Below are 15,912 nucleotides of genomic sequence, written 5' to 3'. Positions count from 1 at the left end.
GTTTAAAGTGCTCTTTCTGCCTCTACAAGTAAACCAAACTTTATAGGGTACAGTAGATAACAGCTGTGGCATTCGCTTGAAAAACATCCATCTGGCAGAGCAGCAAGGGCATAGAATCTGGAAGAAACATGCAAAGTAGCTGCAGTGGTATTGCTGATGTCCAAGTTCTGTGGATGAGTGGGGTGGTGGGTAGTGTTATTAACATACTTTTATGTATCAATTGATAGGTGATGAAGATATTTTAAAATGGCCCTATAATGATTATTATTTGATATGATCTCTTCAGTTTAAACTGTTGGGTTAGCATCAGTTAAGGGTAAACCTTAGTGGGTGAAAAGGCTTGCTTAGGGACAAAGAGAAGTCTGATTTCAAAAACTTCTGGCTTAATGAGAAGCAGCAAAAAATGAAGAGTTAATTATGGACTTAAGAACTTTGAGATTATCTGTAGCTTTGAGCATTATTAGGCACTGTGGTCTGGCCATAATATAAAACCAATAAACTGCTAATTTATTAACTCATTTTGTACCAGTTACTTAGTATCTTAGCTTCAGGTTGCCATACCATAGAGTGAGTGGCTTAACAGAAATTTATTTCTGAGCTCTGGGGCTGGAAAGTCCAAGATCAAAGTTCCAGCATGGTCAGTTTCTCATGAGGGGCTCTCCTGCTTGTGTAGGGCCACCTTTTTGCTGAGAGATAACACACAAGCTCTTAGGTGTTTGTTATCTATCAGGGCACTAACCTTATCATGAGGAGGACCCACTTCATGACCTTATCTAACCCTAACTACCTCCTGAAGGTCCTGTCTCCAAATACCACATTAGGGTTAGGGCTTCCAACATATGAGTTTGCTGGGGGGTGGGTGTGGACACAAAACACCCTGTCTGTAATAACACTTGGTTATTTTTGTATCACTACCTTTTTAAAAAATATTTCTTGTGTAATAATTGCTTAGGAAGCCTAAATCCCTTTCCCCCATTCATATTCGTCCACTTACTTACTTGCTCAATTAAATTAGAATTATAAAGGAAAGTTCCTAAAAGCATCAAGAATCCCCATAATATTCTTTTTTCAAAAAAGACTGTTTTCAGTGACTAATAACAAAACATCTTTCTCTACTAAGAATAGCATCAGTAGTAAAACTTCAAATACAACACTATGAATACCATACATAATTAATTGAAATTCATATCTGGGTAGTCAAATTAGGAAATTTGAAAATAGACAAACTCGAAATATAAAATATTTCATATATTGATTTTTCTTTTGTGATGATAGTAACATGATAATACCCTACTGTGAATACCATAAAAATGCCCATTAAAGTAATCTCCTAGTTTCAGAGAGAGTTCAGTACCTCTTGGAGTTGGGGAAGGGGCCATTGGCAGGGAACAGAACTGGAGCTCTCTGCTCTTAGCTGCTCTTAGCTGTCAAATTCACATACGCAAGCTCAGAAACGACTTTATCACTGAATGAACTTTGAGGTGATAGCGTATCTCCCAAGTCCTAGAGCTCTTAACAACATTAAAATCAGCTACAGGAATTTCTCCCAGTTTACATGATTAAAATGACAATTTAATAATCTAACATGGAATGATTCCCTCATAATCTTTAGATGCCAATCAATGTAACTTGTGTCCTGTTTCCAGAGTAAGTCAACTGTCTGTTGAATGTTAGAATCTTTGATGTTTAGATTTAAAAACCTGAGACTGTAAATATTAATTATAAAAAGGAATTCATGTGAGGTTTGAATAGTGTGAAAACTTTTCTTCTACAGGTATAAAGCATCAGGTTAGTATCAGACATGAAACCTGGTTTCCATAGAGTTTGCCAGCTGTTTCTCATTAAACAATGCAAAATTAATGTTGCACCTTCTGAGAGTGCTAAGCATTCTTTTTTTTTTTTTCCTACTGTACAAACCCAATGAGAGGAAGCTAGAAACTCATTTTCATGCATACATGTCAATTCTGCTGAATCTGAGACTGGAAAAGAGAAAAACAAATGTCTGGCTGTTGAAGAATCCCCTTGGAATTTCCATGATGAGAACGTTAAGTTAAAATTGAATTAAGTTGGCATTCAGAACTTTATTCTCACAAATATTCCTCTGTGTATTTCCTGTTCTTTCTTGTGTGGTTCTTTCCTTCTCTTCCCAGTACATACACTTAAAGATAGTCCTTTATAGTCTCAATTTAAAAATAAATTTTTACTGTGTAAGGCAGCTGAGGTACAGAATCTTTATAAGATATTCCATAAATTCTACAAATTTTCAAATGCCTTAGGTTCCCTCCTAAAGATGACATGTGTTACTTTGGAAGAATATGCTCTCTGATTTGGAAAATACCAGTCTTATTTACCTCTGTTCATGTAGCATATCTACACAGATGAATCATCTTATCCAATTTCAATTTCAATTTCCTGTTATTCTTTTTTGTCCTCTAATGCCTACTATTCTAGACAACTATTGTTAAGAAGTCTTCCATTTCAGGGATCCTCATCCAGAGGTATGGTCACACTCATTATTCATAGGGTTTCACATATAGTACCCTTATGGATCAGTGCTAATGTAGCCAGGACTACCAGTGTGATCCCTGCCAGCCAGGAGTTACTCTTCTGCCACTTAGCCGTGTTAGTCCATTTTTAAACATGCTATCCAGAACCTGAGCACCCAGCCAGAGGAAAAGAAGGAAGGGAGAATGGGAGTTCTGAGGTCAGATGCCTAGATTTGATCTCTAACTCTGCTATTAACTTGCTATATTAATCTGTTTCTCAGTTTCCCCCTTTATATGGAGATAATATTGTTTGTAGCTCTGGTAATTGGTGTGTAAAGTATTTATTTATTCATCAGAGACACTGAGAGTGAGGCAGAGAGACATAGGCAGAGGGAGAAGCAGGCTTCATGCAGAGAGCCCCATGCGGGACTCCATCCCAGCATCCTAGGATCACAACCTGAGCCAAAGGCAGACATCTAACCATAGAGCCACCCAGGTGCCCCTATTTTTATAATTTAAAAGGGAATTCTATTTGAGAGGGAATAGTGAGTAAAGTTAATGGATAATTGAGAGCAGTTAAAACTGAGAAAATAGATATATAATACCTCATTTTTGAAATCTTATCTGAATGTATGTTCTTATAAAAAAGCAGAACTAAGTATTGGAATTTTTCAGTGTAGTGATCTTCTGTTTGTTTACATATATACATTATAAAAAGATGGCAGGAAGCTAAGAAAATTACAAGGATGATATCCGGAATTCACAGATTCACAGAGGTAGTAATTGCAAAATTGATGGTACACAGTGCAATCTTATCACGAAAAGTAGGCTATCCAGACGTAATATGTCCCCCGTTATGATACTGAGGTATTGTCTATGAAATATTCTTACTAAAGAGGTTGCACATGAAAGAGGAAGTTCCAGTTTACATGAAACACAGAAAATACAGCTAGGCACAAGTGCAATCCTCACACAGGGAAGGGAGCAACTAACGAGGTCTCTTCAGCAAGTCAGGATCATGAAAAAAGAAAAAAGGAGAGATGAAGACCATTGTAGATGTAGAGAGACTTAATGGCACAAGACCCCCCAAAATTGACCCTTTCATCCAGCGAACCAACTTTCCGAAGTTTTTCAGACAATTAGGAAAGGTACTTTATATGGGTATTAGATGGATTTACCACTGTTTTGTTAGAGTAAGTTTGGGGTTTTAAAAGAAAAGGCCCATAAGTTTTAGAGACACCTATGGAAATACGTAAGGGTGAAATGTTAACAATGTCTCGATTTTGCTTCAGAATTCTCCAGTGGGAAAAATACAAGATAAAAGAGTGATGGCAGATGCCAATGTAACCAAGTCTTAATAATCAATGATTGTTGAATCTGGGTGATGCTGACATGAGTGTTCAGTGCTGAAAAGATCATAAATTTTTACCTTATGAAGCCATTTCTGTAACTATAACAAGAGCAAGAGGCCAGAGGAAGAACTTGAATAGTATGTGGAGCTTGTATGGACTGAGGAAGACTACACTTGAGTCTTTTCAAAAGAATTGTTAAATGGGAAGAGAAGTATCCTTTGTTATCTTTTAAGCCAACTTTTAATAGGATTCTTTTCCTAGTTTGGCAGAGGAATAAGTCTTTCTTTATTCAGAATGCCTGTGTGCCCTTGCACGTAGGCACGCACATGCAGACACACACACAATTTTCTGACTTGGGACAGCTCCAGGAACCAAGAAATTCATTCAGCATTAAGCTAGAGTAGGATGACTGAGCATCCCCGCCTGCCTGGGATGAATGGGTTTCTTGGGACCAGGAAAATCTTGGGCAAACCAGGATGAGTCAGTTACTGTAGTGTGGAAAATTCCAGAGGATTTGATCGAGGCCACATTGGGCGTTTATCTTAATAAAAACCAAAATATACTATATAGCATGAGGTTAGACAGCTTTCTGATGACTTATATCATGGCTTCACAGTTGTGGTTTTGTTCTTTCTTAAGGAATGCATCAAACATCACCCAGGCCTGTGTTGAAATGTAGGTGTATATTTTTCACACAAATTTAAATTCAAATTCACCAAGCTGGGTTTTTCGTGTCCTCTGTTGCCTCTTAGTAATGTAAATCAAAAGCTGACAATAACTTTAATTTTTTTTTTAATACCCTGCTAAGTATAAGATACTCTGTTAAGCCTTCAAACATGAAACTGAGATATATTTTCTGTTCTGAGCTCAGGGTAGATGAGAGGAGACAAATAATTACTGTATGTTATTTTGTGACAAGTGTTAAAGATTGTGGCAAATAGTTTTAGGACAATCTTTGGCAATCTTTTTTATATTTTATTTTCAAAAACATACTGTCCAAAGACAGAACAAGAGGAGAAGAGATAATTTTTTGGAGTATTGGAATTTTGGGATCTCATTTTAAAATCTTATCTAAGGAATGTGCCAAAGAGTGTGCTTTATAACAATACAATAACAGTCTTAAGAAATTAAGAATTTTTATATTTTATGCTTTTTAGAAGAACAATATTAAAAAGATTGGGATATTCTATGGTAATGGTTAACTTCCAAAGCTTCCTCAGCACAATCAGATCAAGGAACGCTTTCCCCTGGACCCAGCAGTCATTTGTGAGAAAAGCAATGTGTGTTTTGTGTTAAAATATAAATGCTGGGCAGCCTGGGTGGCTCAGCAGTTTAGTGCCTCCTTCAGCCCAGGGTGTGATCCTGGAGACCCCGATCGAGTCCCACATTGGGCTCCCTGTATGGAGCCTGCTTCTCTCTCTGCCTGTGTCTCTGCTTCTCTCCCTGTGTCTTCCATGAATAAATAAAGTCTTTAAAAAAAAAAAAAAAATATATATATATATGCTAAAATTCCTCTTGGATTGACTGTATGTAATAATGCATTTAAATCTTAAAACCTAGTTATCATTTCTTTGCTCAATGGAAAAAAAAAGATTTAGAAATTAAATTTTTATATTCTGGGCCCATAATAATATATAGGTCTTTGAAAGCAGATAACTGCCTTATGTATCCATAAGATTCTTTTATTTTATTTTGATATTTAACCCTCAGGAATATTTTGTCTTCCATTGTTGTTTGGATTGTTAAGAAGTCACATGTGAAATTAAATTTAAGTTGGAGAATATTGTGTTACTGGTAGACCTTTAATTTCTTCAGAAGGTATTTCATTTATAAGTACAATCTAATTCCCAGTCATTTCAGCTAATTAGTAATTAGGGCATTTGAGCCATGTGTAGTGAACCAGGGAGAGCAGAGTAAAAGGTAAAAGATGAGGTTGGAAAGTTGAAGAGTAGTACTGGGAGAGATTTTTTTATGGCCTTTTAGATAATTATACAGACTTAGCTTTTACTTAGAGTGAGATGAGAGCCCTTGGAAGATTCTGAACAGAGGATTGGTATATCTAACTGTATATATTAACAGAATCATTCTGCTTCTGTGTTGGGTGGACTCTGAGGGGATCATGCTGGAAGCAAGAATGCCAAGTAGAAGGCTGTTGCAACTCAGCCAACTGAGAGAAGATGAAGACTTAGACCAGGCCAGTGACAGGGAAGTGATTGGATTCCAGAGATACATTGGAGATAGTGCCAATAGAAATACTCTGACACAGTGAGCATAGTGTGTGAGAGAAAGATGGTAATCAGGAAAATCTCAAAGTTTTTGACCTTATTAATGAAAAGGGTAGAGTTGCTATTAACAGCAATAGGAAATTCTTTGTTGTAGGTTTTGGAGGGAATACTGGAAGTTCACTTGTGGATATGATAAGCAGGAAATGTCTCCCATGTATCCTTGTGGTGATGTCAAGTAGAAAGTTAGATTAGGAGAGTCGGGAGTTTAGCAAAGAGGATGACTGAGCTGGAGGTGGGATTGAGGAGTTCTTAGTGTATGACAGTTTTTTAAAGCCACAAGACTGGATGAGAATACCAAAGGAATGAGTATAGATAATAAAAGAGATTTAAGGACACCGTCCTGGAGTATTCCAATGTCAAGAAAATGAGGAGCAACCAGAAAAAAAAAAAGACTCAGGAGTAGCCAGTGAATAGGCCTTTGTGTCCTAGGTGCCAAAAAGAAAACTATTTCAAGAAAGAGGACGTGATTAGCTATGTCAAATAGTACTAATAGATAAAGTAAGGTGAGAACTGATAAATGACTGCTAAAAAGTAACTACTAAATATGTAAGATACTTATTAATAAGGTGATAATAAGTAGTAACTACTTTTGTTGAGCTTTTTCTGTGTGATACTGTATTAGATACTTTATACAGTTTTCTGTCATCCATAAAATAGCCTTAAATGGTAAGAATTACAGTTCTCATTTTACAGACACTGGAAGGCAAGGCTCCAAGACACTGTCATAGACATATGACATAGACATATGACAAAGTCATAGACCTTGTCAATTTGCAAAGCAAGAACACAAACCCCAAATTTAAAAGCCTTTATTCATTTCCTTATATTGTGGCACCTGGACTTACAGTAAGGTTGCAGTCACAGCTTTTGAACAGGGCTGTCCCATGCTATTTTTGCTCTGCATGTATGTGTACGGTAAGTTAAAGCTATCTTATACATGCTTAATTCTGTGCTGCAAATCTGTATCATTAAAGGCAAGGACAGATATATATGTTTGTTTTTTATGATCCGATTCCAAGAAGAAAACTTTGAGGGGATCCCTGAGTGGCTCTGCGGTTTAGTATCTGCCTTCGGCCCAGGGTGTGATCCTGCGGTGGTCCTGGTTCAAGTCTCGCATCGGGCTCCCTGCATGGAGCCTGGTTCTCCCTCTGCCTCTCTCTCTCTGTCTCTCATGAATAAATAAATAAAATCTTAAAAAAAAAAACTTTGAATTATGAGATTTCTTTAAGTAAGAGTTCTTTTTTATAAACATTTTATAGTATGAAATATCAGTAATATTCTCTTACATCAGGAAAAAAATAGTTTTTATATTTGCAGTTCCACACTTAAAAAAAAAGATTTTATGTATTCATTCATGAGAGACAGAGAGAGAGGGGCAGAGACACAGGCAGAGGAAGAAGCAGGCTCCATGCAGGGAGCCTGACGTGGAACTCAATCCCAGGTCTCCAGGATCAGGCCCTGGGCTGAAGGCGGCCCTAAATCACTGAGCCACCCGGGCTGCCCATGTTCCACACTTTTTATCACTCTTCATTCTTGACTTTTAAAATATTGCAACAACAGATCCGTTTTAAGAATAAATCTAAGATATGCAAACTGGTGGTGACTGCTGGCCTGTGTATGATGTCTTAAATGTTTGCTTCTTGTGTTTACTAGTTTATAACACTACAAATTATCAAGTACCATGTGTGGATATTTTACAAATGGGTCTGCTTGATTTTTTTTTCAAAACCTACATTACAGGGATCCCTGGGTGGCGCAGCGGTTTGGCGCCTGCCTTTGGCCCAGGGCGCGATCCTGGAGACCCGGGATCGAATCCCACGTCGGGCTCCCGGTGCATGGAGCCTGCTTCTCCCTCTGCCTGTGTCTCTGCCTCTCTCTCTCTCTCTGTATGACTCTCATAAATAAATAATAAAAAAAAAAAAAAAAAAAAAAAAAAAAACCTACATTACATTCTGCTAATTATCCTAGCATTTAGAAAATTAACTTTTATCATTACTTTGCCATTTGGTAATTGAGGTGTAAAGTTGGCACTGTGTGCTAACCATTCATTAAATTTAGTCCTAGCCCACATGATTTTAATTGCTTTGCCATCAGAAGATAGTATTTGGTATAGAATGTTTAGATGTTAAGCATGATACCTACTGCCCTTTGTTCTAGAGGAAAAACCTCTGGGCTCTTAGGAGTGTATGCTTGTTCTAATCATCCTTTGTTCTTAATTTTTACTTTTTCTTTTTGCTTTCTACCATTTTCTCAAATTTATTGCATGCATTTTACAGATTTGTATGTGCCTTCTAGTGATGCTATTAAGTTTGCATAATTAGCATCCACATTCGAACTACTACTTAGAAAGGCTTCTTTGGCTTATTCTGTCCTTACTTTCCCTGTGAGTTTATCTACTCCCTTAAGAGCTCAGCTACCTTTACTTAGGCGCTGCTCCCGTTTTGCCAGCTGACACCATCATTACCTGTCTCCTCCGTTAGTCCAGCAGTCTTCAATTTGGGTCTTCTGCTGTCAGGTTTATACCCCACCCCAGTTTATTCTCTGTGCAATAACTAGAGCAGTCTTTCCAAAACTGCAATCTTTTAATTTCTGTTTCAGGCTCTTCAGAGTTTTCCCCTTGATCTTAGAATCTCCCTCAATCTCACATATTACACTTAGCCCCTGAATTTTTTTAATTTCCTCCATGTCTGGTGGGTATTAATATGCGCTCTTCCTACTACCTGGAATAAAGTTCACCAGCCTTTTGTCTCAGTGATTGCTGTTTGTCCTCAAGTCTACCCTCGGGAGGCAGTTCTGAGAATCTTCCATAACCTCTTCTGCTGGCCTCCAGAGTGTTTTTGGTATGCAGCTGCTAGCCTCTCATGACATCCTGAACTTCCCTTGCTACAGTCTTTGTTACGCTTAATAGTAGTTGTCTGCTTTTCTCTAGTTGATTCCTGAGAAGCTAGACTTTGGTTTCTTCATCTTTCTGAATGAATGAGCCTTCTGAAAAATGAGTATATATGTATTTCATTTAGGGACTTATGTTTCGGAGGAATAAGAAAACTCATAAAGGCAAAGTATTGAGCCTTTCTTGCTTACCATGCTACTCCTAGCACTTAACGTGCTGCCACATAGCAGATGCTGAAATATTTTATTTTATTAAAATTTTATTTATTTATTTTAGAGCACAGGGCGGTGGGGGAGGGCAAAAGGTGAATAGGGGAGGCTCTTAAGCAGACTCTGTGCCGAGTGTAGAGTTCAATGTGGGGCTTGATCTCATGACCCTGAGATACATGACATGAGCTGAAACCAAGCACTTAACTGACTGTGCCACCAAGGCACCCTAATACTCTATTATTTTATATGAATGCCAGTGATAACCAAATTAGTGTTCAGCCTTTACTATTCCTGAATTCTAGTTATTCCCATAATCACTGCCATATCGATAAACCCCAACCTCAGAATCTGTCTGGCTTCCTCTTTTCTCTTCCCTTCCCCTTTCCAACCTATATCATTCCTTTCTTTCCATCTGTTGCTGACATTTCCAAACTGGAACTGCCATACCCTTTACCACCTGCATCAGTCAGTTATCAGATCCTGTCAGTTCTGCTTTATAACAGTTTTTGGCACTCACTCCTCAACCCTGTTTTTTCACAACTGCTTTATTTCAAGCCTCCTATCACTTCCTACCTTGTCAATTACAGAGTCTTCTAATTTATCTAAATACAATAGCTTAGAAAGTAAATACATAACCATTGTCAAAGCATTATAAATAATTTTTTTAGTCTCAGTGATTTTTAAAAACCCAGAAACTAAATATTTTCTTATGTTTTATCCTTCTGAATAAATGTATGTATATATATTCATCCATTTAGGGACTTTGTGAAAGATTTTTAATATGAAAAAGGAAAATATTTTTGTGTATCAGTAATGAAGATGTCACTTTTTTCATGTAATATTAAATGTCAGCTAAGTCCTATAAAAGAGCTTACTGACTTATTGACCAGATATCCAAACTACTCATTGTCTCTTGAGGAAGCTTCACAACTAGAGTGTGAAGTCCAGTTCAGTCCTGAAGGTGGGCCAAGATGGAGTAACAGAAACTAGTTTTACTTTCCCTCCTGAAACAATTTTTTAAAAGCTAAAAAAATATATGAAACAATGGTTTTCAGAAATTGGACATCTGACAGTACATGGTAGTGATTCCTGAGAGAGAAACATTAAATAAGCTGAGTTGTGTGATTGTGCTAGCTTACTGCCTAGGAAGCATTTCCAGTCCTAAATCGGAGAGAGGAAATCCAGGAGGAGCCCATTGGTCTCCCTGAGAGGAGAAGGTGAAATTCAGAGTTTAGTTAGACTGTGGCAAGAGTTAGCAGGTTGAGGGGCCATGAAAGGAGAGCTGCACAGAGAAGACAGCTCCAGAGATCTGCGGAACTCCCCCTGACTGTCTTCAACTGAGTACTAATTAACATGAGTCTGAGGAAACCACAGAGGGTGATAAAAAGACCTACTGAAAGACCGTTAGAGGTAACAACCCTGGCAAGTCAAGTCACATGGCATCCGTGATTGTTTCTGTTGCTACCAGCCAGAGTGGACAAACTTCCTGACTCATTATGTATCATAGGTACTCAGAAGGGTGATACCCCACTGGAAGGGGAAAATTAGTCCTAGGCTAAAGACTGCTCTGTTTCTGTTTAACAAAGCTTAAGAACAAACTCTGAAAGCAACCATAATCTCTAAAGAGAATGGTGGGAGAGAGGGCAGAAAAAAAATTTGAAAAAAGAATATATTCCAAATTTGGTGAAAACTATGAACCACAGATCTAAGAAGCCCAACAAGCCCCAAGCATCACAAGAGGAGAAGGAGCAGCAGCAGCAGGAGGTATACCAATGTACTTCACAATCAAGTTAAGCAATTTAAGCCAGGGATTGAGAAAAAATATTAAAGTACCCAGAAGAGAAGCCACATGTACAAAAGAACAAACATAAGGATGTTGGCAAATTTCTAGTCTGAAATGATACAAACCAGAAGATAGTTAAGGAACATCTTTAAAATATTAAGGAGGGAGAAAAACAGCTTTCAAAATAACTTGATATTTCCTGGCAGTATTATTTGCAGTAACATTCGACATGTGTCTGAAAGCAGAAATTTGGATGGGCAAGTTGTTTAATGATACAGAAATTTTAATCATCTATTTTTATATGGTATTTTACATTTGAGAAGTGTTTATATCTGGAAGAAGACTTCTCGTAGCACATTTTTTTAGATAGCTAGGATGGATGCTATTTTACACATGAAGAGGCTGAGATATATAGGTAATATGACTTAAACAGTTTCATAAGATCCAGGAATATAATCAAGTTTCCTGACTTCCTCTTTGGTATGCTCTTCTGATCTACATGGTCTCCTCATTATTAACTGTATACTGCTCAAAAATATCTCCTAAACTTAGAGGCTGTCAGAACATATAAAATGTATGGTGTGCCTTGAAAGCAGTACTAGATAGTATAGTATTTAGTGATTCTTTTGTATCCTGCCTTTTATAGTATATGAAGGAAAGAAATTGAAAATCTTACATGATATTTATATCATGGCCCAAATAGATGAACAGAAAAAATGAGAGTACATTAAGGTATATTAGACCCTGTGTGAAGAGCTGTTACAGTATTTAAACTTTAAATAAATGAGCAAAGGTGGAAAAATTGCAGTGGTCACAGAAAATCTTTTAATTAATGTTATTTCCATTTTAAAAAAAAGGAAGAAGTTTACTTATTTTAATTATATTAGATAGGGGCAGAGAACCTTTTAATAACTTGGTTCCAATTAATGTGGCAGAAATTAGTTGAGAAGAAACCATATTTTGTATTTATGCTGCATATATAGTGCATAAAATAAAAAAATTAAATACTGTCTTGTCATATGTCATTGCATCTGATACAGCAAATTAATTTTGATCCGTTGCTAACAGCCACATGGAATAAATGTGGTGCATTGTCCTTTTGGTTGCCACTAAAGTTTCTTCAAATTGTTCTTTAGAGAGGCTTTTCAACCTCCTTATTCAAGAGAAATTTTGAGAGCCACCTCTTTAGGGAAGGCCTTATGATAGCATTGGGATTTAAATGCTCAGACTTGAAAAGTGGGCAGGATTTAAGTAGGATAAAGTACAATGTTTTTGGTTATGAGGAGTATGAACGGGTCTTCTTAGAACACTGAGAATAGTTCATGTTGGAAAGAAGTAAGAAATAAAGTAGAGAAGGTAGGATAGAGCTAGATTAGTGAAAGCCTTAAAAAAAACAAGTAGGAGGGATGCCTGGGTGGCTCAATGGTTGAGTGTCTGCCTTGGGCTCAGGTCGTGATCCCAGGATCCTAGGATCGAGTCCCACATTGGGCTCCCTGGGGGGAGCCTGCTTCTCCCTCTGTCTATGTCTCTGCCTCTCTCTTTATGTCTCTCATGAATAAATAAATAAATAAAATCTTAAAAAAAAAAACCCAAGTAGGAGAAATAGATGAACGGCACTGAAGTTAGAATTTATACCTGAGGTAAATGAATTGTCCCTCATCCAGTTATGAAATGTGATCTTCTGGCACTTCGACTCAATGTTTTCTGTGTATGTTAGCATTCATTGTATTTCAGACTAAGTAAACACAGATGAGATGACAGAGCAAGAGTGGTTTATTTCAAGAGGGGTCATGTTTTTATTCTTTTCTAGTCTACGCCTCTACATCTAGCAGCAGGCTACAACAGAGTTCGGATAGTGCAGCTTCTTCTCCAGCACGGTGCTGACGTTCACGCGAAAGACAAAGGGTAGGTGTATCCATTTACTTTTCCTAACCGTTTCACGGGTGGAGCATTATGCTTTATTTTCAGCATCTGAAACACTAAAGTTCGTTCGCACTAGACAAAGTCACATATCCCATTTCTTTACAGCCTACGTAGCATTTTAAGAATGTTTGCAAATTTGTTTTGGCTTCATTTTCGTGTTCTGCTTATTAAAGAGACTTTCTCATGGTAATGTCTAAAATTAGTAAATTTTACTGCAATTCTATGATTTGATGCAATTCACTTTTCCCAATTGCATTTATTGTTTTTCAACTCAAGTTACATTCCAGAAAGGGAGATAAAACAAATTGAAAGTTTCAGTAAGCCAGTAATATAGCTATCCCATTCATCTGGTATATAAGGATCATCTTTTATTAATAAACCAAATTCATTAGTTTACAATAATGTAATCTGTTTTTTTTATCCTAATAAAATCTTGGACATCTGAACTGAGAAAACTTACCAAGGTTGATACTTCTTGGATAAATGATTATACATTATTTGAAATTGCAGTATTTAATTGGCCTTTTTTCCTTTAGTGGACTCGTGCCTCTTCATAATGCATGTTCATATGGACATTATGAAGTCACAGAACTGCTATTAAAGGTAAGAGTAATTTTTAAAAAGTAAATATTACTTGCTTTTTTTCTAATTTGTCATAAGTTCTCACATGACTTGTGGGCCAGAGTTTTAAGAAAATAAAATGTTTTTTTTAAATATTACTGTTGCCTTAAATGTAAATTGGGGGTTTTTTTTGTAAATTTTTTGTACATTGTTTTTAAAAGCTGAAATTAAATCAAAATACTTACATTTCAAGAGTCATAACTGAAATATACAGTGAAATAAATGTCTTCTGAGTTTTACTTCATCCAGCAAAATGATCACTGACCTAAAACTTTTTTTCTCAATTCAGCATGGAGCTTGTGTTAATGCTATGGATCTCTGGCAGTTTACTCCACTCCATGAGGCTGCTTCTAAGAATCGTGTGGAAGTCTGCTCTTTGTTACTTAGCCATGGTGCTGATCCTACGTTAGTCAATTGCCATGGCAAGAGTGCTGTAGATATGGCTCCAACTCCTGAGCTCCGAGAGAGATTGACTTGTATGTATTTATATCCCAGACTCAATATTGCTTGTTGTAGATTGGAAGATCTCATTTTTTTTAGTTATTAAACTGGTGTCTTGTCTAACTTAAATGATACTTTTCCATTCTTTCACACTAGTTTATAATCCTTATTTCTGATCCTGTACTTCTCTTTTAAGGCTAATGAGGGTGAGTCAGTCAATAACCATTTATTCCATGCTTACTGTGTGCCAGGTACTGAAAATACAACAGTGTACAAACCAGAAAAAAATGCTCTGAGCTTACAGAGTTTATATTCTTGTACTATTGGTAATAGTATTTGATATCTAACATTATTGAGCACTCACTGTTTCCCAAGCCCTGCAGGCTGACACAGTTATTGCCCCAATTTAAATAAGGTCCTTTTTATGATTTGGCAGAAATAATATTCTTAACTGCTGATACATATTACCTATATATACATATGCATGTTTTTTTATGTAAACTTTTTGTTTAGTTTTAGATTTACAGAAAAGTTATAAAAATAGTAGAGTTCTCATATACTCCATAGCCAGTTTGCCCTCCTATTAACATCTTACATTATTAGTAAGATACACTTGCATAATTAATGAACCAGTATTGATACATTATTAACTAAAGACCATACTCTACTCAGATTTCTTTAGTTTTTACCTTAAGTCCTTCTTCTGTTCCAGGATCTCATTCAGGATACCATATTATGTTTAGTTATCATATCAGATACTGAAATATTTTAATTCTACATGTGGGCATTGTCATTTTAAATTAAACTATGCATCACCTACGTAATAATATCTAACTGGTCCCCTGGTTGGTATTCTCTTTCAGGATTCTAAGAATCAGGTAACTGGACTTATGCCTGAGGAAAATCTTTAAATGATACTTAAGAAAAAGGCAGAGTCAAAATGATGCTAAACGTCATTTAAACTTAAGCAGATTAAAAAATAAATAAATAAACAAACAAACTTAAGCAAATTTTAAAGTGGTTTATGTTAAACCAGGAAGAGTTGTAATTTTCATTTGTTCAAGTAGAAATTTAAACTTATTTTGATATTGGAACAGATGACATCAATTAGATTACAGGCCAGCACAAACCAGATTATAACTGTGCAGTTATCTTAGCAATGAATCCTTGTAGAAATGCCTTTATTCTCCCTCCACTCATATGACCCTTGTCATATGTTATCTTGCATTATATAGCTCATTCTTCTATGTTTAAGTTCTGTCTCCCCAATGAAATTTAAATTCTTAGACTTTTCTTTAAAAAAAAAAAAAAAGATCTTATTTATTCATGAGAGACAGAGAGAGAGAGAGCAGCAGAGACACAGGCAGAGGGGGAAGCAGGCTCCATGCAGGGAGCCTGACGTGGGATTTGATCCTGGGTCTCCAGGATCATGCCGTGGGCCGAAGGCGGCACTAAACCGCTGACCCACCGGGGCTGCCCAACTTTTCATTTTATTATTTTATTTTTTATAAATATTTTATATTTTATTTATTTATTTTATTTATTTATTATTTTATTATTTTCATTTTATTATTGTCTTTTAGCCCGGCACGATGCTTTGTTACCTAATAAAAATGTACTGATGGTATTTGTGTTTGGGCCCATCTATCTACCTACCCTCAGCCCAGCACAGTGCGTTGTGCACTATGCACAGCAAGTTTATTGACTCAAAACTTTTTAAAAATCTTTTTCTAATTTCCTTCTTTTAGTTTATCCCCTGGGCTCAGCTTTATCCCCCATGTCACCTTTAACTTCTTTTTCCTTTAAATATTTTGCCAATTATGAGTATTGTTATCAGTTTTTATAGTGTATTTCACTAGACTATCTGGTTCCAGGGTACACATGATTTAATGGAAATTTGTATAGTTTTGTGAAAGAAGTTC

General features: G+C 36.5%; 1 protein-coding gene across 1 annotated transcript in view; it reads left to right on the top strand.

The window, feature by feature from the left end:
- TNKS (tankyrase) overlaps positions 1-15,912 on the top strand; it is a 210,624-nt gene that overhangs the window by 121,555 nt on the left and 73,157 nt on the right. The window contains exons 6-8 of the mRNA XM_025993534.2: positions 12,816-12,910; positions 13,465-13,531; positions 13,839-14,025. Coding sequence (XP_025849319.1) covers positions 12,816-12,910; positions 13,465-13,531; positions 13,839-14,025 — 349 coding nt within the window. The remainder of the gene's footprint in view (positions 1-12,815; positions 12,911-13,464; positions 13,532-13,838; positions 14,026-15,912) is intronic.

The sequence above is a fragment of the Vulpes vulpes genome, chromosome 7 (genome assembly GCF_048418805.1).
Source record: "Vulpes vulpes isolate BD-2025 chromosome 7, VulVul3, whole genome shotgun sequence".
NCBI lineage: Eukaryota > Metazoa > Chordata > Mammalia > Carnivora > Canidae > Vulpes > Vulpes vulpes.
This window is presented reverse-complemented; position numbering and strand designations above follow the sequence as displayed.